The 25,128-nt window shown below is 41.8% G+C and overlaps 1 protein-coding gene across 7 annotated transcripts in view; it reads right to left on the bottom strand.

Moving 5' to 3' along the window:
- The window catches only part of gria3b (glutamate receptor, ionotropic, AMPA 3b), an 86,066-nt gene that overhangs the window by 55,579 nt on the left and 5,359 nt on the right, over positions 1–25,128 (bottom strand). For all 7 annotated transcript variants that reach the window (XR_011244018.1, XR_011244017.1, XM_020084038.2 and 4 more), the window contains exon 3: positions 6,421–6,660. Coding sequence is in view for 5 of the 7 variants with exons in the window: in XM_020084038.2 (XP_019939597.1) it covers positions 6,421–6,660 (240 nt within the window). In the remaining 2 variants the exon portion in view is untranslated. The remainder of the gene's footprint in view (positions 1–6,420; positions 6,661–25,128) is intronic.

Raw genomic sequence — 25,128 nt, forward strand, 5'->3', positions numbered from 1 at the left:
GCACTAAGCTGAAAACAAATATATAAAAATAAACTTTGTATTTGAATAGACTCGTGTGTTTGGGGGATATGTTATTTTATCTTTTTTTTTGTGTTTTTCTGCAAAATAGCGTTGTTACTTTCATCATTGGAAACAAAAATTGACTATTGTCTGGGCGATAGCTGCCTGAGCGTTAATGAAATTGCAAGAAACTGTTTTTGGAAAGTAAAAATATTTCTCTTGGTTCAATGCAACTTCTCCCTGTGTTAACACGGCAGCACTATGAAGGGTTGTATGTGAGATTTTATACATATTTCGGTAGTTAGGTACATTTGAATTAAATATTGACATTGTAAGGAATATAACAATAAATGTGAAAGACAGATAAATATTGTTTCAAATCCTGCAAACACATCAAAAGTCAAATAGATCACAATTTCCACATATTTGTGTGTTTAGAAAAATGCTGTTCCCATCATGGTCAAAGAAAGACAACCTCCAGTGATCAATACTGAACATGGACCTTATTGCTCCAGATATGTTTGCTGAATTGACTCAGCTGCACTTATTGACAGGCTGAATGAAAGGAGTGCCCTGGAGGTTCTCTTGGACTGCCAGACTACACCTGGCACATTTTTGTTCAAAGTACATTTGACTTCCTGGTGCAATAATGACGGTTTTTTATTGAACACTATTTCAACTGTACTTTCAACTGTCTGCAGTTAAATGATAAAAAGCAAATAGCTCAGTGCTTTCCACACAGCAGCCGCGCATCGGATCGTTTTCCCTCTAACTGTATCACATTCAGAATATTGATCTGCAGAGGAGATGATGGAGGGAGACGACAGGAGGCCCAGCATTGTTCTTCATATGTCATCAACGCCTCGGTGTGACGATGGATACTTTGAGTTCGAGTAAAATCTTGTGTCTCACAACAACATTGCAGTTTTACAGAGGAGGCAGCTCCAGGTCTTAACACAAGATATCACTGATATTTGCTCTCAGCAGGCTGATGTTCACTGTCAATGTGAGATGTAACACAGTTACTTTTAACCCAAGTAACTGGATTTTATGTGACAGATTTGTTTTTATCTGTGTCCTCTTTTGAAATAGTCAATTTTAAAACCATCAGTGTTGTGATTAAAACATTTTGTTTTGCCAAAATTACTTTTCATGGCTTCATGGCAAAGAAAATAAAAAAAATAATGGTTCAATCTTGACAAAATCAGAGTAATGCAGAGAGGCGGAGACACACGTAAACACTGTTGGAGCAGTGAGACAGCAGCAAGGAGAGAATAAACATACAATTGACCCTTTGTTATACCCCTCCCCCTGAACAGCGATTGTTCCATTATAACCTAGCAACTGTGAGGCACAGCAAGAACTGCCAAGCTTTGACTTTAGGGCTATACTCTGCATTTTAAGTGTTTGGATAGTGGTGTCATTTATTCCAGAACCAGAAACAAAAGCAAAATAACAAATGGTCAAGTTGCTGTATCATACAGGAAGCTCAGTGACCAAAGTATAGATTTATGTTTAACCTTACGACATCATGGAAAGGAAATAGACATTTTCTCTCTGGGCTCACAAGGAGTGAGCCTCCTGGAGCTGCTTAGAAAGATCATTTACTTGGGCATGACTGGAGCTGCTCTCAAGACATGCACTGAACTCACTGCACTGACATTTTACAGAACATTTCTGGAGGGGCTGCATGTGAGAACGGACTTTGTTGCTCCAGACATTTTCCAGAACTTTTCCTGCCAGGAACCTAATAAAATGTCTGGAGGATGTACGTTTCATTTGTGACAATGTATATTTACAGTGAGCGAGTGGGAGTGTTGACAACGTTTCCATCTGAAAGCAAAAAGAATACAAATATCTCAGGATGAAAAAGAGGTGCCACACACAAAGAAGACGGTGACAAAGATGTCAACTTGGAAAGACAATGAGATTACAAAGCTTCTGACGATCAGACCGATACCACTGTCGATGTGCTGTGAACTGTGCAATTTTCACAGCAGAACTAATGCGTCATTCCTGCCTCCTGCATGCTCTAACCAGGCGCCACCCGCTCCCTACATGTTCTGTGCAATCTCCTGCCGCGTTCTTCATATGCAATGAGAAAACATCTAGACCCAATTTTACATTCAAATCAACATTTACATTCATTCGCTTTTTAAGTATGCTGAGCTTATACACTGTTTTTGCATTTGTAAAGTACCTCAGTGATTTATTTAATTCTTTGTTTGCACTCGGTGATGCAGATTTGCTCTTACTGAAGATCAGTGAAAGATCATTGTGTTGCTGTACTCCACTGCTGTGATCATGTGTACATGCGATCATGTGAAGAGAAAAGACAGTGATCTCTAACATTGAATGTAATGTTTATATATATTCTAAATCAGAAGAGTAAAATATTCCCTATATAACAATAGTGCCCTGCATACATGTAGCAGATTTCTGATTTTCCACTAGAATAACAATAGATACACAAATATACCAATGATAATTGACCTTATGCTCATGCAACGTAAAGCACCATTCTACATCAACACAATCTTTTCCTGGGTTCCAATTTGCCTTTTAATGCATGTTTGATAAAACCATTGATCATCCACAACACTCGAGGCAACTTTGCAATTATTCTCCAAACTCTCCTATTAGCGATCGAAAATACAGTGCTACTAAAAAACAAGTATTCAGCTGAGCTCCACCATGAGGCTTTATTCAGTCAATTGAAAAGATTAATTGCAGCCTCACTATTCATTTGGCTCCGTTATTGGGGCTGGCTTAAAATGCTTTTAGGCCATAGCGCAGTGCTTTCAGTCCGAGAGCGATGGCCCATATGCTTCAGGCTCAGATGTATTGGAGGGAAATGGAGGTAAATTTGTGCCCTAAATACCAATATCAGACAGCTGTTTGAAAGCAGACGTTATGATGGAGGAACTGCACTGGAAGCAAATGGAACAGCCGTGCACTCCGTGTTATCAGCATAATGAGTGGCCACTCTTCTTTTATCTCAGGTATTATATTGACGTGTGGGTGCGTGAGTGCGAGTGTTAATACACGTGTGGGTAGAGAGAGAGATGAAAGATCCAAACAGATATTACTGCTCTTTCCTTTGATTCATCCGAATCATGAATTCATGCGAATAACCAGAAAAAACGGACAATCCCTGCATCACTCCTTCAACCTTATTCTCTGTTTTCCCCTGTCTTACGTCTCCTATGGTGAATATTCTTCTTTCTGTCCTTTCAGTTTACGTCAGCAGACAAATTTCCCCTTAAAAAAGTGGGGGTGTGCAGAATGGAGGTAGATAGATCTTGCCCTTTCTGTTCTGGCGGTCAGGTATGGGCAGATAATTGCCAGGTCTGTGCAGCAGAGACAGATGATTACAGGATTTATTGTCTCTCCCAGGCACAATCAACCCTGATTCAGCAATTTCACCTCAACCTGATTTATGAGTTGCTCTCTTTCACTCTCTCTCTTATATGCTTTTAGGTTTCCAGCATTCTTCTTCCTGAGAGTCTGAGTTCACTGTCGTAGAACAGTCATCAAAACCAACTATTCTTTCCTTAAATGGAGACAATCTTGGCTCCAAATTAGTCCCAGAACACTCGATCTGAAGCATTATATTCAATTTGCTAACCCCCCCCCCCCCCACCGCCCGACCTTCTAACATTAGCCTATGTAATATTTAGAGACACAGATTGTATGGAGGGATGGAAGAAATGACTGTTCCCCAAAAGTAAAGCCATAGCCCCTTGATCGCCCCCTGTTGGCTGGCTACAGTATAGGTCATAAACCCTGTCTCCTCCATGTTCGTTGATGGTACATAAAAGAAACAAAAAAATAGTACAAATAAATGTTTTCTTAACAATGTTGCTTAAAAATGTTGTTTTTCAGTAAGTTGGGTTTTAATTAGTTCAGTGATGCTATAAAAACAGAGTGAAACATAATGATTGACGGTTGAGACTGACTACAAATTGGTCAAGCGCCTGTATCGGCAAGACCTCGCTACTGCGGCTCCATCCCCCGTTCACTACTGCTAAGACTCTCGCTCCAAATGCACACGGTGGCAGCGTTTGAATCCAGGATATTTTGGCTGCGTCTCTGGATCGTGGGAGGAAGTGGAGACGTGTCGTCAATCTTTTTATACAATCTGTGGTGTAGACCAACATAAGTGCTAATGCTCAGTTAACCCTGTGGGTAGTAAGCTGGTTAGCCAGATATTTTTATAATTACAGTTTAGTAACGGTGACCAGATGTCCTGGTTTCTCTAGGATTGCCCTGATTAAATATCTGTAACACACTAAAATGACCTGACATTCCAAATTAAATTAAAGATAGTGCAAGGAAGTTGGCACAAAGAAGTCAAAATCAAGACTAATGAATTAAATATTATAGTTAGTCTGAAGTTGCACATAGGCAGATAAAATCATAAGGAACAGTTGTAAAATAGTAATTGTTAAAATGGCTATTAATAAGCAATTTAAAAAGAGTTAAAATAACAACTGAAATAGTCAGACAAGTGAAACAGTTTGATGATTAAATTATACAATTCAGAAATACAGTATTTGGGCCATGTCGAGTGATAGTGATAATGGGGTATTTGAGCTCATCCGACATGGTTGTGGGTGAATGACAACAAAGAAACAAAGCTCAACATAATACAGACAAAAGCGAGCTGTCTATCCTTTTGCTTCAGAGCCACAGGGTAAAAAGGGAAAAAAAACCCCTGCACCCTTGAAGACTATTTTCCCTTGTCACTCCTCCTGGTTTAGCCAGCAGTCAGTGTCCATATTGCCAGGGGAGCTGCACTACCTGATAAGCAAAGGTAGAGGCTTCCTGACACATCTGTCTGCTTGATGAGCCAAGTGTCAAAGCCCCCCAAAGTGCTGGATGGAGAGCATCAATAAACGACTTTAATCCCCTCCTGGGGCCAATGTCCTCCTACTAATAAGGGATCGTCTTACACCACTGGCAGTGGGGAGAGAGGTAGAAGAGGCTTGGCATGGGCCTCAGCACGGGGATGTACAGCACACAGGGAATTGTCTGAACACAGTTACCGGGTTGTAAATCACATACACACCTGCCGTTGCTTTAATTGCTGGACTGAATTGGTTTTATTCCCTCCTGCTCCTATTCCTTTGCCTTCTGTCCTTGTTTTTACTCTTTCAAAGTATTAGTGTACTGGTTGTCATCACTCTCTCTGTCTCTAACTCCTCTTGTCTTTTAGTATACCAGGCTCTTACCCCTACTCCGCCCCAAACCATCTCACTTTCCAGACATGAGAGGAAAAGGATGGGGGGGTAGTCAGACAGTACTGGTTGTGCTGTGGGTTGCGAGCATCTGCAGGGAAGATCCAATGAGTGTTCGAGTCAGTGTGACCCTAATTAACCGCATATTATCTGTGGGCTGTGTGGAGGATTAAGGCCCTCAGCTCTGGACCCTACAGGCGCAGAGACCCAAAGACTGTGGGTCTGTGCACTAAAACACACTTCACATTCTGCCTCAGAGCGAGACAGAGAGGGGGGGGGGGGGGGGGGCGCGAGGCTGGACCATAAAAAGAACCAAACACGGAGCGGCGAGAGCAAACTGCAGAGAAGACAGGTTGTGCGAAGAATATCTGCAGGTCAGGACCTTTCTATAATGACCAAATAAACATAGCAAATCGTAGCAGCGCTGTGCATTGTGGTAGGAATATGTAGCAACACCTTTTGGCACCTCAACAAAAAAGAAGACGTATCGCTCTATTCGTCTGTCACATGTTGAACATATCCTTCCCTTCAGTCCAGGTTGTTGTTTGAGCAAATTGGAGTTTCTGAAGGAGGAGGGGATCTCCATTCTATTCAGAGATAATGAGCTCATTTTCTCATTTGACATTAGAAATCCCAGAAATGAGCAATTTGCAGCGTTGACAGGTCGTCATGCACGCGGCGAACAGCTACATTAAACCAGCGTTTATCGTCAACTAGGCAATGTAATCTCGGAAACCTAACAAAAAAAGAAATCCCACAATAATCAGCCCCCAAAGGCAGAGAGAGACTGTGATTTCTGTAGAAAATGTTTTAGAAGCAGCTGTGACATACCTCATTTCAGATGAAAGATGGGCCAATATCAACAACATGATTTAACAGAAGATTAACTGACACCAACCAGCCGACTGTTAGAATAAGATACGCTGTTTCTTAAAGTGTAATGTCTTATTACAAGTATTACGAGCTGCTAGAGAGTATATTTTACATTTACACCAAACTACTGTATTAAATAGTGCAGCGTTTACAGTTCGAGCATTTACAGGGCTTTCATAAAGCATTACAGGGTAAAGCTGTCCTTTGCTAACCCTGGTGTGCGGCTGCTATTTTGAGGCCCTGAGACATTTCCTGTGGTTGCATGCTGTAATTTAAGCGCTGACTCAAGGCCCACGCTGTCACCTACCTCGGTCAGTGTCGTAGAGGTAGACAAACTTCTGCCACTTGTAGTGAGAGAGCAGGCTGAGGACGGCGCCCCGGAGGGCGGGGCGCATCTGGATGACAAACTGCACCTCATTATCGGTGGGGTAACTGGGTGTGACGAAGGAGGTGTGCAGGGCGCCGCAGAAGGAGGTCAAGGTGTTCATGGACTTCTTGTCGTAGAATCCGAAGATGGCGTACACCCCGCGGGAGAACTGGGAGCAAACTGCAGGGACAGTAGAGGGCAAGAGGACAGTGTTAAAAATGTTAGTCAGCAGATTATGTGTATGCACATTCACAAATGTGTTCTTCATCACTTTAAGCAGCGATGGATCGATTGTGTCTTTTAACCCAACACTAACAACCAATTAAGGGTTTATGTGACTATAAGTATCCACAGTGCAGTTGATGAAGCACTGACAGTATCCTGCATATAAAACAATAAATATACATGATAATATAAAACTACCAATGTGTTCTGTAGAGCCAGACTGATATGGATTTTTGGGGGCAATTACCCGAGAGTAAAGAAGTTCCGATATACATGTATACAAAATTAAATTGGCAGTGATTCCTAAGATTTCAAACCCTTATGACAAATATGTTATTGATATTTTACAGATTAACCATATACTTTATTACAAATAACTTTAAATAAAAATAAAACACAAATACAACCAAATATATAGAAGTTGAATTAAGAAAATAAACAAATCTTTGTGACATAAAATGTAAGCATTTTTGCGAGATCGTTTATTGTGTAAAGTAAAACATTCATATCAAACAGAAACACAGATGTCAATACGTCTGTGAAAGACTCATATCTGGTGATTTTATCAGCTAACTCATAAATCAGTCGTGGTCTAGTATTCTGTATCAATCAGATTCATAGTTTTTGATTGATTAGTGTTTGATCAGAAAGTGTTGTTCTTAATTTAAATGGAAAACAAAGACGAAACTGAAATTTTACATTTGAGCATGTTTGCTTCTCATCATGTTCTTACAATTCTTAGATTTTTTATGATTACATATTCAAAGTCCAGAGTATGGCATCAAAATAAACCTTTTCATATCTGTACCACCATTTTAAACTTGCATTTTGCAACATCCGACCATTTCAGGTGACACCAGAGCTAAAATTACCAGTCAATGGTAAAATCTTCAGCAACAGCCTGTCAATCATCATTTACGTCACGTTGAGGCAAAAAAACTAAATCCAGAAGAAAAAGCAATAAAAGCTTCTTTATTGGAATGAATTGCTGCTCTTCTTTGTCTTCTGTGACAGAAAATTGTCAGGCTGTCCTCAGGCTGACAGTTTTCTGTCGTAAAACAAGGACAAAATAGACTTTACCTTGGGCTTTAGAAAATTGTGATGGGCATTTTTATTTTATTTTTTACAATTTTCTGACAGTTTAAAAAGAGTAAATGATTTTTTTCCTAAAAGTGACCTTCCACGTTTTAAAAGTTGAATCAAGTTGAATTGTAAATTCAGAAATTTCCAAAAGAAATAACCCTGATGATGTCATCAGGGTTGTTTCAGCTAGAACCCCCATCAGTACGCTTTGGATTGACTGATTAATTATGAAAATAAATGCTTGTTGCTGTATTGTACAGCCTGATCCCTAGTGAAAAATCTTCATGCACTGCTTCAGAAAGTCAAATAAATATGCTAATATTGCGACAAGATGTCAGGGAGAATCCTGCAGGTTTAAATACGAGTCGGTACGGTGTGTTTGCTTCAGTGGGAAAGTGGCAGCCAAAGCACAGAAACATCACGTTGTTCACCGAGAGTCTGCAGCTCCAACCAGTCATTGCTCAGTTCCCTCATCCACGGCGAACGACTCACTGCGGCATTCACCGCAGCTGCTTGGGTTACTTCCCACGAAAGAGCTGACAAAGACAAGTCTTTCTACCTCGAAGGAAACGTGAACACAGACTCACTGTCAGTGACCTCATGTGTACAGTAGCCACAGTCTTTGTTGATGCCACAACGGCAGACAACTCATGTGTTGTATCTCTGGATGAAAAATGTTGTTAAAGTACACTGACAGAGGAAGACACAGAATGTCAACTTTTGAGCAACCCCTTTGAAAAGCTGCACAAAAATGAGTCTGTGTTTGGTGAAGCTGCTGACTGAGATGACCAAAGGTGACCGAGAACAAACAGCGACACTATCATTTCAATGTTTTTTACTGTAACAAATCAATAACATCCACTAGGGGGAATAAACACCTCAGTAAAAGAAACTGTTTCTTTTCCTTATACAGTCTTATTTAGTGTGCACGTTGACATTTCTTATGAGGTGTTTCCATTTGTTTGCGTATTCAAGGATCACTCTAGTGCGAGTGTGAATTGTCAGGTAGGAGCCACTTCCATTCAGTCCGAGGCCATTAACGTGTAAACTAATATTCACGACTACAGGTGTGTTTTGCTTTCATTACACTATCATGAGTGGCTGTTCACTTATTCTGATTGACTCTCAAGTGTTCCCGCTGGGTAATCAAGCATTGCTAACGTCCCCCAACACTGTGAGCATTCCGGTACAATGGCCCAGCGGCTCAGCGGCTGACACGAAGGAGTGCCCAATCCAGTCTCATGCAACAAATATTTGTTTCTGATTGGCTGACGGATACATAATCAAGTCGTTTGGTGGCATAAACTAGACTTGCTTAAGATCGAGCATGCAGAATTTTCAAAGCTGAAAAATAAAAATTTCATCCAAACCAAGTCAAGCATAAAATGAAATCACACGCGCGTATGCACATGCAATAACCTTTTTTTTTTTTTTTCTTTTTCTCCCTGTGTGAATGGTGTTACGGCACAAAAACCTCTCTGATACTCAGAGGACACTTATTTGGCTTTTAAAGCACAATTGCTGTGTGAATGAGAGATCAAGTCACTGCTGAGATTCACCGCCTCCTTTTTTAATTCTTTCCCCTCCCTATCTGTCCTGGCACAGATACCTCTCCAGTCCTCAGCAACACACACACATACACACATGCAGGAATACACACGCACACACAGGCACACAGTGCTCCTTGATAGGTGAATCAACAGCTGGACAGCAGTATTGTGGGTAAGCGCTGCAGGTTGAATGGTGCAATGTCCTCCTCTGAAAGGGAGACAGCAGGAGTTCCAGACCTCGTCGAGGCCCAGTTTTCTCTGCACTCCCTCTTAATTTGGACCAGTACTGACACAGAACCACTCCTCGGGGACCAGATCTGGCAGCATGTTTCTCTCTGCTCAGCTGCCCTCTGCTTATTAGCTTGAGCCCATCCTACTATAACAGATATGTCCAACAAAACTACCACCACCCCCTTCTTCCCTTCCAAATACCCACTCTTGCCCCCATTAGTGATAACAGTGTCCTTGTGCTGCCACCTGATTGTAGTGGAAAAGTTTCACGTTGCATGGATCCCATGAGCAATGCCACGGAGAGCGATCGGAGGGGGGGTGGGCATAGAGCTCTCCCATGGCGGGGAGGTTTATAAGGATGTTCTAGACATCGAATGACCGGTTTTGTTTTGAGGGCACGCACCAGCCACTCTCACTGCACCAGATCTGCCAGCATCGTGCAACTCTGCCCCCTCAGACACAACTCATCCTGAACTCATCCTGCCTCAAGAAGTGCACACTCCTTCCCCCACCACTCACCACCCTCTGCGTGTCTGGCCCCATGAGCATCATTTCTGACAGGATATGTGTTTATATTTACTGTGCACTGCCACATACATACATGTGCCATAAACAAACACAAGTTGTCTCTGTGCATGTGGCAGCAAATGCCAGTATATATACACTACAGGTAGAATAACACAACGTGCAATTAAGGGAAGCAGTGATACTGATTTTCGGGAGAGCCAAATCATCTAGTTGCCACCTGGTGACTGGCTGCAGTATAGGTGATAAACCCCACCTCCTCCATGTTAGGGGGTGGGACATGGACCAGATTAAAAACATTGAATTCATCTTTTCCTCAAAGATGGTTTAAGGTAAATTTTAAATTTTAAATAATTGTAATTGTTTCAGTTGAAGGCAAGTTCATTTATAGTTTAATAATAGCAAACAAGAGTACATGAGAAACTCCTGAGCAAGCCAAACTCAGGAATTAAAATATAAAAGTCACATGGACCATTATTCTCAATTTAATCCCTTAAACAAAAGAAGAAAAAAGCCTGGAGTGATTTTCAAGAGTCGAACTCAGAGCTGACACTGCGTCTGAAAAGTTCCACATATGGAAAGTTGTGGATTAAGAGTCCTACTGTGTGTGTGTATGCATTCCTTCACTCACTCTCTGCCTCGCCATGCAGTACTGATCCCCTCCTCCTCCTCCTCCACTTTCCTGTCCTCTGTCCTCACCACTCTATTTGACCTCTCCTTTTGTTGCCTGTCTTTCGCCTCAGCCATCTGGTCATCCCCCAAAGCATACATCCTCTTCAAGCGTGGCAGTATCTCTCTCCACCTGAGTGCTCCTCACTCTTACTCTTTCTCCTCTCAGATTGTTTCCCCTGTAATATTGCCCTGCTCCATCAGTGGACCAGAGATTGGTGTTGGACTTGAGTAGAAAAAAGGAAAAAGAAAAAGGTACTGTAGAGTCAAGGGAGCAGGAGCTGCAGTGAAGGAATACCCTGGGCCTGACTTCATCCCTCTTGGTAATCAAATAAAAATGAAATAAATGTGCTGTAGGAAATGAGGCGGCCGAAGCTGCCTCTGAATCTTAAGAAATAACACATCGCTTAATTCAATGAGTCTGTGAGTGTCACCTTGAATTCCAGCAATGTTAATTTACTCAAAAGTCTTCAAACAGACACATGCACATGCATGTCTTTTGAGGAGCCTGAATGAAGAGTGGTAAACCACACAAAGATGATTCTCTCTCATCAGTTCTCTCTCTCTTTGATTCTTCTCTAATCTCATTTTCCTTTTTTTTTTCTTCCTCCTCTGCAGCTAACCGTGCCTCCTCCTCCTCCTCCCCCTCCCTGCTGCAGGGAACCATGCATCCTATCTCCAGTTCACTGGTCAAACACACACAGTGTGCCGCCCTCATTCCCTTCTATAATCAGGACACTCGGCAGTGCTACGGGGATGTTACATTTCCGATGCATCACTTGAGATGGCTGGCCTGAAATGCTAGTTCAGAGGGATGTGTGGTATCCTGCAGACAAGCCGGGATAATTCATCAAAAAAAAAAATCCTTTTCCTCAAAGTATTTGGATTTCCATGCTTTTTTGCGACCCATGAGCCAGAGCCTTGCACAGCCTTGGGTAGGGGGCCATGAACAGTAAATGTCAACGATGATTGTATCTCTTTAGCTGTTTTTCTCATCTTTTTCTTTTTTTTTTCACAAAACCCACATTTCTCTCTTTGGCTCCGTTATTTCTCCTCTCAACCACACGTCCTCCATTTCCTGCTTTTCTCTCGGCCTCCGTCTCCCTCTGGTCTTCATAGATCCTCCTGCTGGTACCCACCTCCCTCCCTAACCCCCCTCAGTTTTCACCAGCCTACATCAGGCCCGGCCTGTCCCGCTCTGAAGAAGGGATGCTGTCACGGGGAGATAGCTCGCTAGCGCCCCGGGGGGATTGCATCAGCTCTTGTCATATATGTGAAGTGCTTCAAACTACTACCTCAAATGGCAGAACCAGATTCAAGATCACCTCAATTGCAACAGTGCTGTGGCGGAACGTTAGAAAAGGAAGCTGTTAGTCGTCCTCATGCATCAACATCTATCATCTATTTGAGTTTCATTTTATCTGCTTCAACAGAACCAGCGACTACACCCAGAGACAAACACACAATTGCTACATGCAATGAATTTGAAGCAGAACTACAATTGAATATGAGTGTGTTCTCTTTTTTAGTGGAATCACATCATGACATAATGGTCATGTTATTATTTTATGAAATGTTGTTTAATTTAATGAAAACTGTAATTTAAAGACAGAATTATATATTCAATATGAAGGCTTCTTTCTGATGATATACTGGATGTAACAGTCCAAAATGTTATAAGTCTGTAATTAGGTTTTGCCTGCATCCGTCATTCAATTATACATTATAGTGTTTATTAATAATGGAAACACAATTATCATACAGTTAAAATGATAATGATAATAATAAGGACATGTTTATTTATATAGCAGTTTCCAAGCTTAAGCACCACAAGCTTTCTAAAGAATCAGAAACACATGCAAACCCCCTAATGTCAGCAGTTCCCATACTATCACAAGCTATAACACAAAACAGTATTTAGAATTGAATACAAAGAATTTAATGTAAAGCAGAGCGGCTGTTTTAAAAGATGATAAAATCTCTCTATTTTTTTTCCCACAGAGCAGCTCTGTGTGAGTGACCTGCGAGTTTCTCCCCTGCCTTGTGCTCCCCCTGCCGGGTTAGAAATCCCCAGTGAGTGGTCCCTTATCTGCTGTTTGGGTTTGAACGAAAAAGAAAAAAGAAAATACAGGCAATCCACTAGTGAGTTCAGGAGTGTATGTGCTTGTGTGTGTCTATGAATTGTACATGTGTGTTTGACTGCTGCAGTGTATGATGGATGATAGTGGGTCTGGAGATGCTCTGTCACTGAGGCCTGTGCATCCATCAGCACCCCAACATGACAGCAGCAGGTTTCTAACTTCCTCCTGAGTTTGTTGACTGGAAAAACACTCACCTCAATACACAATTTAATTCTATATCAAAATTGTATTTATTATGCTGTGACCATGTAAAGCCACAATAGACACATGCATCGATTTATTAAAAGAAAATCAATATGGACATTATATCGAATATCTAGTTTATACTGTGAACACACAATACATTCCCTTATCTGCTTGACATTTAAAAAGGGTCCAGTAACAGTAATGGCTCAAATGACCTCTTTTACAATGGAATTAACAGGTATACACAGATTTTTTTTAACATGAGTAAACCTACAAAAAAGGTGATCGACTCCTTTCCAAATTGGAGCCGTATGTCACGTATGTCAGAGTCATTTGACCTGATGTCTGAATGTCAGAATGTCTGAGTGTCGACTATATCCATTTACATTATAGACATAAGTCAAATGTTAGTGGGTTTTTTGACCAGTGGGAAAGGCGCATTAGGGTCTCTATCAAAGACGACACTTGTATTGCTACCTGTAACGCTACTGGTTCTAGGCAAAGAAAGAACATGTAATACAGCAAACATGTCAAATATTTAAAGAATCTAAAAGTATTCAGGGCAATCTCATGTGTGTGAAGTTTCTTATTCACACATACTTTTGATCCAAATCTAAGGTGAGAAATAACAGGAGGCTTATTTCTGTAAAATTATATGGACATGTTTTGTTATATTGACGAGTGTAAAGTACAAATTTGACACCCCTGCTGCTCACATTTTTAGTCTAACAGATGAAGCCCACCACAAGGCACAGAACTTTAAAATATGACAGGAGTCATTTGTGAGAGGGAGCAAACTAAAACATTATGTTGTATATAGACTGCACTGCATATAAGCACTTTCTGTATGGCACAGGGATTAGGTTTTAAATTAAAACCAAGTAAGACAATTTACTTTTCTTTGTGTTGAATTTATGTCACTCAGTGGTTCATGTTTATGTTCATAGATCTCCCAAGTCACCGATCAGATTGATCAAGTAAATCTTAAGTCTTGTTAAAATGTCACTGGACTTCTGCTGATTTATGTGATGTGAATCCGTTTGTCATATCTATGCAGGAAAATAAAGGTGTCTGCTTTCAACTAATAATTCACATTTAAAAGTAATTTAAAATAATATTGAGATGTGAGTAAATTATAATATTTGGCTAGAAATTATATAATTTCCTGTTCTTCAAATGTAATTAATAAACCTAGGACTATCTCGAACTGTAGGGAAATGATTAAATGTTTGAAAAAGAGATCTACTATATAGTGTCTTAAATACGTTTTTTAACATTTTAATGCTAAATCATTGAATTTTAACAGCAAATAAAATGTTATAATACCATGAGGCTTTAATCGGGGCTTCATGTTTGGTAAAAACAAGCAGTGATGCAACTAAAACATGAGAATTCAAAGGATTTGGACCCATCGATGGTGTAAATAGAACATGGCATTCAAACTCTACACAGCATTAATAACTAGGTTTGACTGTTGTAAATTACTTTGTAAATGACCGTGTATATGGTGCAGTGAAGATGTGAAGAAAATGACCTGAGGACCAGAGCTGCTGAGGTCTGAAGTGACCCACATGCACGTGCTTCCCCATCACTGGACTTCATTAACTATTCTCTTTCCTCTCTTGTTTCCTCTGCAGCCTTTCAACCAGCGCTTCCTTCTCCTCTTCACCTGCCATCTTCATGATATAGTCCCGTGCTCCTGAGAGTGGCTGGGGAGCAATCCTCAAGGGAGTCAATGACTCGCAGCTCCATCTCCCTGTGACTGATATTTTCACCTTCAGGATTCAACCATAATGCTTTTCATTTGACCACAGTGCAGCAGATGGGGCTGAACGCACTCCAAGGGTCAAACAGACCCTTGTGTCGTGGCGGGCTCGTACATGCCATGATGTCTTCATCATCATGGTAATGCCCTCTGTTTGACAAACACAAATCAATATGCAGAGCAAAAGAGCAGGAGGTTTGAACAAGAATGCTGTTCAAATCTTTGACACGCTGGCCATTTCGAAAGTTCAGATAACAGTGTTGTGATGGCAGCTGTAAGACCAGGCCCCTGAATAATTCAGGGAAAATCGGTTTGACAGGTCTCAATGGATACATGCAGAAATCTCACTTTGCATGCCCCCCGTCTGCTGAATACCCTTTCCTTGACATCTGCAATTAAGGACTATCTATGCATGCAGATAACAGACCAAACCCTTGGCCCTTGCTTCACCTCGAGAGCCGTGCTCCGAGATCTCAGCCCATCACGTTGAACAAATAACAATCCCTTCTTCGGCAGACTCATGCAGTCCACCATTTGCTGCAATGCAGAGGTGAGAGGAGTGCTACAGGACCTGTCTTATCCTTTCAAACATCCCCTACCTCCGGGAATATGTCAATACAGTACAAAGCAAGGACAGCAGCTAAACACTGACCCTTTGAGTATGGCTGTGTGCATTTTAAGGAGGATTCAGCGGAGTATGAAACATGTAAGGCTTATGATATTCTGTAATTGGATTTCCCAGAAAGCTGGTGACAAAGTCCCTCACACACCACTAATCCTCCCAATCAGCACTGCAGGCCTAAAGCGTGCTCTTCTCTGCAGATGAATATTGAGGGAGAGAGGAGAATGGAGCTGAAGGGAGAAGCAGGGATCGTGAGATGGGTGTGGATCGCACCACGGCTGCATCTGAATGAGCGGCCGCAGAAGGCGTGCCAAAGTTTCCCGGTGCGCTCGGCCTAATCAACATCTCTGAACTGGGAGTGAGATGAGTTCAGGGAGGCAGGGGGGGGAGACATGGGGGAGTTCAACGTGTCCGCGTCGGCAAACATTCGGACTGTTGCTGTCAGAAGTGGTCATGGGGATCTGGCTTCACAACAAACTAAGCAGATTAGCTTCGCTGAATCACAAGAAAACAGTTCACTTTAGGACTCCATGACAGATGCCGTTAAGAGAAGAAGACGCGAGGAGAAAACATTCAGCTCCATCATGGAGATTACACTTGGTTTCAAACAATGTCTCTAAATTATTCGACTTGACTTCAGGAGAGCTGGGTGAAAGATTTGTGGTGATATTTCTGGTATAGCGTGCGGCACCTGACTGACTTGTTTTGAATCCAATTCTACACAGCAGGGGGAATAACCTGGCAGCTGCAAACTTCCCCTGTTCCTGTTCTTATTTGGATGATTGAAAAGAAAAAAAGGAAAACAGAATAAAGTTTTTGCGGATGTCTGGCAGGCACATATGTTTTTCCATCAATGTCAAAAACACCGGATTGTTTTGCCTGCCCTCCTCGATTCTGTGCATCAGCTCTTTCTGTTCTGCTGCGTTGCTTTCTAAAGCAGTTTGTGTTTGTCATTTTCTCTTCCTCTCATCTGCATGACAGGACAGCAAGAAGTCTTGAAATTTCCATATTCCAGTTAGAGTGCAAACCATCTGAGTTTAATGCTCCCTGACTGGTCGTTTCTGTCCTTTAGGGGGATTTTCAGAACTCTCAGTCTCGTGTACGGCTTATACACACATGCAGAGCCATGAGTGTGCCACACAGGGGCCACCGAAAGGAGATGACTATCTGTCACTCTCACGAGGTCCACTTCCTGCAAGTGTAAACTAAGCCCTTGCCCCCGGTGTCGCTAATCAAATTACACGTCACAATTCATATCCTATGGCGATGAAACAAACCGAGTCAAGCTATTGAGGGATTTGCATTGTGAAGCCTGATTACAGAGCTGAATTTTAAAACAGCGCTTCTCCAGCTCTTCTCGCTCTCTCTGTGAAGAATAATGGAATAAGTCAATGAGGACGGGAGATGGGACTAGTTGTTTAACCTTGAAGAGATCACTTAAAGAATTCCCCTTCCTTCACTGCCTCAATCCAGGCCTGGTTAAGTATGTAGAGTCCAGCACCAGTTTTCATCTTATTAGTGCCCTTGCTGAGACGGTGCTCTGTCCCTGAATGTTAATGCTCGAGGTAGGAGACACAGAGCGATAGAAAACAGAGGGCTATGACAGCAAGTCAGCTGTAATCCTATATATTCCTCAGCCTGTGATGCAGCCCCTTAGAAATGGCCATACTCACCTTATATTTCTAAGGCTAATTTGTCCACATAAAACAATAAAGATTCACTTCACACAACTCCATGTCGTCACTTACAGAAAAGAGAAAAAAGGTTGCTCGCGTTAGATGAAAAGATATGCTCCATTTTATTCTCAGTCAACCGTTTTTATTGTCTGGACATATGCTGGCAATGCCAATGAGAAACATTCTGTGTAAAGTGGCGGCAGTGTGATACACTGTCTGTCACCAGAGGCTTTAAAATACAAGGATACACTGACAAAGATAGTTAATAGTGTCAGTGTCAGTGTCAGTTCATCCAAATTCTAAAAATAGCTTTTTTTTCACTTTTCTCGATTGGTCTCTCGGCCCTGAAGGCGGTTTTGGTTTTTATTATCCAGTGTTTTCCAAATGTTGTCACCTTACATCCTTAATAAAAACAAAGATGGATGAACTTTCATATGTGGTTTTCACCACACATTCAGACATTGACATGTTCCCTAAAACATTGATTAAGTTACTCAGGATAATCCAAAGACCTCAGTGTAAACTGTTATTATTGGAAATTCTTTCCACTAAAATAAAAGCTCCTACAAACAGGCTGAAGGGAAATAAGATTTATTACAATTACGTTGGCTGTTGGTCCAATGTTCCGACACCCAGAACACACCATTATACACCATCTGTAAATGGCTCTATTAAGGAAACACGCACAAAAGTTATACACTTGTACAGGGAGGAAATAGCTATGAGATTAATTAAAATTAGAAGTGAAAACCCTTGTAATGCTGAAAAATATTTCTGTTCTCTTTCTTTCTTCTATGTAAATTTGACCAAACTCAATTGCATTTTTAAGTCTCTCCAGTTGACTGATCACTTGTGCTTTTTTTTTCTTGATTAACTAGTTTTTAGAGAGCTCAGTACTCAATTGTATCAGTACAATACTATTACAACCAAACGATCCGACATCCTGGAACTTTTAAACTGATATTATAATAAAACACGTTTTTTCTGTTAATGACATTTTTTCTGTGACATTCCATTAATCTCCATTATATTGGTGTGGAGGCAGAAATTACAAAGGACACTTCAATATCTTGGTAAATTAAATCAATCTGCATTGCTACATTAGACACCACGAGTGGTTAGCGATGGGGCAAGTTGACGCTACAAGCTCTAGATTGTCTAACATTTTGATCCAATCACAGACTTGTTACACAACTGCGACATTAAAGTGCTCATGCAACAAAAGTCTTCATTACTCCTGAATATTTCATTCAGCTACAGGGTGTCCAAGGACTAAAAAGCTTTACTCTGAGAAGAAACCCCAGAAATTGGGAGTGAAATGTTCACTGACTTTTCACAAACTCCAGCCACTTGAGAGCAATTTCCAAACTTAAGCTTCTTTATGCATAGAATACCCAAAGTCTATCCCTTTACGGCTTAGGGAGAAGACTTGTACAGGAGTAGCAGTAGCAGTTGCGGCGGTGGCGGCACTACAATTGGCAGGAGAAAAATACACAGCGGGAAGAAAGCAAGAGAACATAAAGCAAATCCACTGTGACTTCTCCATGCCCTTGACATATTAAAGGAAGGTATGTTATTCAGACTAAATGTCCAGATACACCTGAATGATCAAGGTGCCATTTCACCTCATCCACACATATTCTAAGTTTCTTTATTTTAAGTGTGGTAAGTTAATAATGTCAAAGTGGACATTACGCTTCTTTTGGCTACTTTACATTTCATAGCCGTTGGTCAACTATTTGAATCGTTCAGCTCATCACCAGAAGTGAATCAATCCTGACACATCGACCAACAGTGTTTAGCTTGTTTCAGTTCAGTGTAAAGAACAGGATAGATGACAGTAAAGCAACTTTACAATCAAGTTCACACACTCGGGCGCACAAAAACCCAGTGGTTAGTCACTTCATCTCTCTGTCCTCATACTGTGCCTCTCTCCTCCACCATTCCCTCTTATCATAAACATAGCTAAGCCACTGAACTCTTCCAAGTCCTTTTTCATCATATTCTAGCAGTTCCAGGGCTGCAAAGGGCACCAGCATCTGAGAGGAGCTTTCTATTGAGGCTTTTGGAATGGAATCACTCCAAACGGCCTTTTCATTCTGCAGCTGCGATGGATTAGCTCTGTCATGGGTCCAGATGAGGTTTGCCTTCCTGATCTGCGCGCCACGCTGCGGAAAATAAAGCCACACCACCGAGATAAAGAAGGCAGGAAAAATAAAATTAAGGGACAGCTATCGAGCCGGCGGCTACCCAGTGGTCGATGATAGAACACTTCAATATTTCATCACACAGTCATGCATGGACACACAAACATTAACAGCAGCATGGGAGCAACCGCCCACAGGTTTTACGTAGCCATGTGTGAAATGGCAAGAGCCACACAACAGCACTCTCCGAATTAACCATTGGAGGGCGAAACAGAGGAGGGTCATGGTTGAGTGAGCACATCGTGTTCACTTAATTCTCACTCATGGGGATAGTGAGCACTGAGGACAGGAGAACTGCAGCAAGACGCATGTAAACTAAAGCCGCACCACTGTGTCACATCTAAATGTTTTTCTCCTTAACGGCCATTAAGGCATCTCAATCTACAAATGCATGGACTGCAGTGGCAACTACCTCCTAAGTAGCAAAGGAGCAGATGAGTCACAGACCGTTGGAGGTTTAAAGTCACCTCCCACCATCGTCTCACTGCAGCGCCCCGAGGCAGTTATTCAAGGATAACAAAACCAGGCGCCTATCTAAAAGAACGGAAATAGAGCTATATTGGGGATACAGCCAAGAAAAACCTGCATGTTATTTCGCAGTAAACTAGGACTGACCCCTGAAAATCACTGATTCAAGTCATCAGTCAGAGACCCCTCACTAGAGATTCTTCAAGTCCAGAAGACTTTTTTTTCTGTGAGTGTACGGTGCACTTTTGTTCAAGTCCTCTCCAAGGACTCTCTGTGGTCAAATCATTCCACTAGCTGAAGTCATCATGTCCACTTTTTGGAGTTGTCTGCGACAGGTGCAGGCACGGACTTGGACATTGGGTTAATCTGAGTCAGTCAGGGTCAGGAGAAACTTTATTTTCTGCCTTCAGCAGAAATTTAAAGCTCACAAAATTTTAATATATTGATAGCATAGTTAGCATGCATTAGCTCGGAGGGCTAACTTGGCTTTTTTATAATATCACATCAACGTCACGTTACCCTCACCATCCCACTGTCTTGAAAAAAAATTCAGTTCAATACTTTTTTGCCTGATATGAAAACAGTCATTGAATATTACCATCGAATCAGATTCACTTGACAAAAGTTGTAAATATGAAGTTTATGACTGAAGTTGACACCTGGACCTCAACTGTGCACTTGCATCAGTGCAACAATATGATTGGCTGGATATGTTTCCCAGTTCAGCCGTTATAAAACAGACAATCGGCCTATCGGGGACAGGGGGTGGAATATGTGTCATACATCTGCCACCTCTGGTGACACAGACTTTCCTCTTCAGCATTCTCTGTGATTTGTCTCCTCACAGTCTCTCCTACAACCAACCAAATAACTCCCAGCATGTTATTTATCATTTTAATCTGTGCAGGTTTGATTAAACTTGTGCATTCAATGTGAATAAGTGAATATTCAGAAATACATTGGCGCACGTTATGATGACAACACGACTAAAGTGATTTGAGAGGCTTGGGTTCTGTTCCTCAGGCGTGCAGGAAGATATTTCTGTGTCTGTGTCATCAGCGCATCAACAGACCCTGCTCTGACATCGCTGGGCTCTTCAATCTTCCGCTGCAATCACAGTTGCAGTAATTGTCTATAAATTCACCCCCATCCCCAGAGGTGTTGGTCTGCATTATGTCTTTCATTACATAAGATGTGTTTAATATTAACCACAGTGGCTCTTCATGGCACGACATGTCTTATTTGCATCTCTGTGTCACTGCAAGGAATATGCTAATATATTTTTTCCTCCCCTCCTCTCCTTCAGCCTGTATGCTAGACTGCCCATACACTAGTTTCACAAGGTTATGATGCTTCAGTGGCCCGGCGACTGTGAACTGTCACAAGCAATCAGTTATGATGGAGCCCTTGTTTCTGCACAGACATGCAGCTTTGGCAGGGCTCTGCTAGCGACTGTCTCCTCAGAAACGGGCCAGAAACGTGCAGATCAATCTGCTCAGACGGCAGACGGCGAGATGGAAGCTGGAAGCCCCTTTGCACTGTGATCCAATATTTACTAGTTTGGGAGAGAACATCGTGACACTGCCTGTTGGTGTTTTGTATTCATAACAACACCGCCCTGATGTCCTCTTCATTTCTGACTGTCTTTAGCGCAAAAAATACACACACAGAAGAACCAAAACAACAACAGCTGATCATGCAGCCCAAGTGGACTGCCAAGATTAGACAGCATGTATGTGCCAGTTAATGCTCTTCTCTGGGTTCTCGAAGAATAATACGAAGGAAGTGTATTCTTTCATAAGCCACATGACCTTGGTTAGGACAATGCAGTCAGATTGAGGAGTTCTCTCTTTCTTTTGAACCCAGTGAAAGGAGACCAATGCAGCAACTTCGATGAGGCGCAATGTGCTATTCCAGCCCAAGAAGAGGATTACTGATTCAGTGATTATGGGTATTGTAGGGGAGCATAGTGAATGGCCAATAGCCAGCTGAGTGTGACTGCGATGGCTGCAGGAACATAGCTGTAATGGGCTTTGTGGGAGAGATCAAATAAATATAGAGAGAGAGAAAGAGAGAAATGAAAAAGACAGAAACGGGGAGTAGAAGTAAAGAAAAAAAATGCTGACTGCAATGTCAGAGATCTTTAATCGTGACAAGTTTTGAAAAATGCTCTTCCTCTCTTCTTCTTCTTTACCTACTCCATCCCTGCCTTTTCACAACTGGTGCATGAGGATAAATGACATTTTGAAATGAAATATAATCCTTGCCATAAACTACATAGCCCACTCTCCTTGAGAGATGTTGCTCACTGACAAAACAAAATGGAAAGCAGCCATTACATGAAGCTGGGCTGCTGGCAGACATATCCCTGATGCACCTGAGATAAATAGTTTACAATATAGCAGCCGTTCGTTTTGACTTAACATGCTCCACATGTACGGGGGTTTTCTTATCATAAACAGTTTTCCTTGCATGCAACACAACAGCAAATATGTTTAGTGCACCAGCAAGATCCTGTGTGATCTCTCCCAGTGTTTACTACTGCTTTATATACGGTCAGCCGGCTCCTCTTGCTCATCACAGCGCAGCGCTGATATCATCTTCAATAAGGGAACACAGACTTAGCCTGTCATTGTTGACTTATAGTTCAGAGACCACCCTTTTATTTCAACAGTGCTGAACAGATGTGCGGAGCATAGATGGGCTGTCATATTGCATCATGTCTACTGGTGGGGAAAAAAAGGGGGCTTGATCTACGCCTCGCATTCATGGCTTTGCCATAAAGCTCACATATGGGTCAGTGTCCCACAAATTATTCATATATTTATTCTTGTTAATGGTTACTGGAGCCATCAGGGTTTTTACTGCTCAGCTGCGGCATGAAGTGTTTTTACAGATGTTGATATTTTACTGTCAACAACATCCATCAAAATGTTAAAGCTTTATGAGCAATCCCATATGTCCACGGACACATTCAAAGCACTTCTCGCAATCCAGAATCACTGTGTTATGAATTATATTAAGAGCATCAGTTGTCATGTTATTACTCGTAACTGTGGGTTGTGGGGTGATGATATCGTCAGGTTGCCATGACAGTCCATCCATACTCATTTCACCATAATCCCCTCCGCTTGCTTATAATTTATCACATTTGCCACAGAAAATTGAGCAGATAAAGGAAATCAATAGGAAATCCAAAGATCCCAACATGCCCCCACAGTGGTTCTGAACGCACCACAACAGACTGTCAGGGCTGAGGAGCTCTTTAAAAATAGCCTGTAAATCTACTGTGTGATTTACTGGACTTCCGAATGAAAAATCTGTCCCTACACTTTCTGCTTCTTTATATTCCATCGCTGTTGAAATGGCCAAATGCCCAGTGTTTGTGAAAGATATATGGAGATTTGAAGGAACCACGGCAGCGAGGGAGGAAAGCTGTTGTTTTATCAAACAACATCTGCCAGCATCATTGATTCCAAGACAAATAGCACTCCGACAGCAACACTTCTCCTCAGGTTGGGTTTAAGAGGATCTTTTGATATTCTGATTAAAAATTCATTGTGTTGTATCTGCCTCGGAGTGTGTTCTGTGTTTTCTATTCTGAATCTCATTACAGCTTCAGTGATATGCCTGACTTAATAACAAAATAAAATAAAAAAATAAAAACACAGTGGAGGGCATCTCATGGCCAGAAAATTAGGTCAAAATAACATTCCCTTTGGAGGTTTGGCCTTTGGGATCTCGCCAGCTTTTTCTGTATTTGCTGTATGAGAAAGCTTTAACCTTATTCCACAACAAACAGTACCAGCCATTGTAGTCATGCCAGTCGAACTTCAAGAAAAATGTATCAAGGAAACTATTTCATCAGTACTCAGTAGTCTCTGCATCTTGTTTGTTGCCATAATACAGAAGCACTCTGTGGTGTCAAACCAATTGATGCTAATTATCATAGGAGTCAAGCGTATTATTTGAATGATGACATAAATCATACCCACAAATTTAACACCCTGTCTGACCCTTTCCCTAGGGTATTTTTTTTCATTCGTTTGTTTGGTTTGTCTGTTAGCAGGTTTACACAAAACCTGCTTGACGGATTACCATGAAACTTGGTGAAAGGATGTAGAAATAGTCAAGATCTGAACAAATTAGCAAATCCAGGAATTTAGTTTCACTCTCTCTGCAGCATTTCTCACAGAGGTCATTCAATCTATGGCGGTAGCTGGGAAGCACATACACGCGCGCAAATGACGCTCTCACATGCAACAGATCCCATGTGACAGAGTGAAAGACAAGTTTTCGTGGGAGAGAGAGAACTGCACTGCTATGTTGACAGTAAAAACTTTATGGTCGATAGCACAAGCACACAAGAGAACATGCAGCAAAAAGGGCTACAAATAACACTCCGCACAGCTTTACAGTGCAGCAACAGAGCAAAACACCAAGTCTGTTGGGGTTCATTACAAAACTGTGGCAGGACAAATTAGAATATGGCGGGCCGGCACCGCTGGATGATTTTCATGTGGGGAAGAACATGTCAGAAACCCACAGCGCCACTAACACCTCATGCAAATCTGTGGTGAGCTGTGGAACTGCAGCAAGCCCTAAGACCTTGGAGCTGCAACACTGTAAATCTGCCCCTATGCAGTGACATCTTGCAGTGGACTAGAAGACCCAACGAGCAGGTGAATAATAAACTGATGACATTATTCTTTATTCAGCATATTATTTTGGCTTGTATGACTCCTTTTGAAGCACTTATAGTAATAATTGATATTTAGTCTCAGGGTTCAGAGGAATATAATGCCAGAAATGTATAAGTCTTAGTCAGATCATAAAATGTGAGAATAGCTGCACCCTTCCTCTGCCTTATCCTCTGCTATCTGAACCGTGCTGTCACTCACCCCCCTCTGCTGTTGGCCCCGCTCCCCTCTCAGGGACCTGCAGCTCCCACAGCATGTAACCTCATCCAGAGCCGTTACTGTACCACTCATCTGTCTGAGACCCACATGCAGCCACCTCAGCAGGCCTCTGAGACCGCCTGGCCTGCTGGCCTGAAACTCACACTGTTGTGTTAAGAAAAGTACAAACACTTTCTTTTTTAATCTGCATTTCTTTACAGAAAGGAATTTTCTAAAAGTGTGTTGTCTTACTTCCACACAGGGAAGGCCAGGGAATATTCTAAACGTGAACTTTACTTTACGAACAATGAAGGGTGTCACAGGAGCTTTAGTACATAGCAGTGAGATTTGCTCAATAACAAATGTGAAGCGGGAGACGGGACGTGCCCGTCTTTGCATATG

The sequence above is a fragment of the Paralichthys olivaceus genome, chromosome 9 (assembly GCF_024713975.1).
Source record: "Paralichthys olivaceus isolate ysfri-2021 chromosome 9, ASM2471397v2, whole genome shotgun sequence".
Lineage (NCBI taxonomy): Eukaryota > Metazoa > Chordata > Actinopteri > Pleuronectiformes > Paralichthyidae > Paralichthys > Paralichthys olivaceus.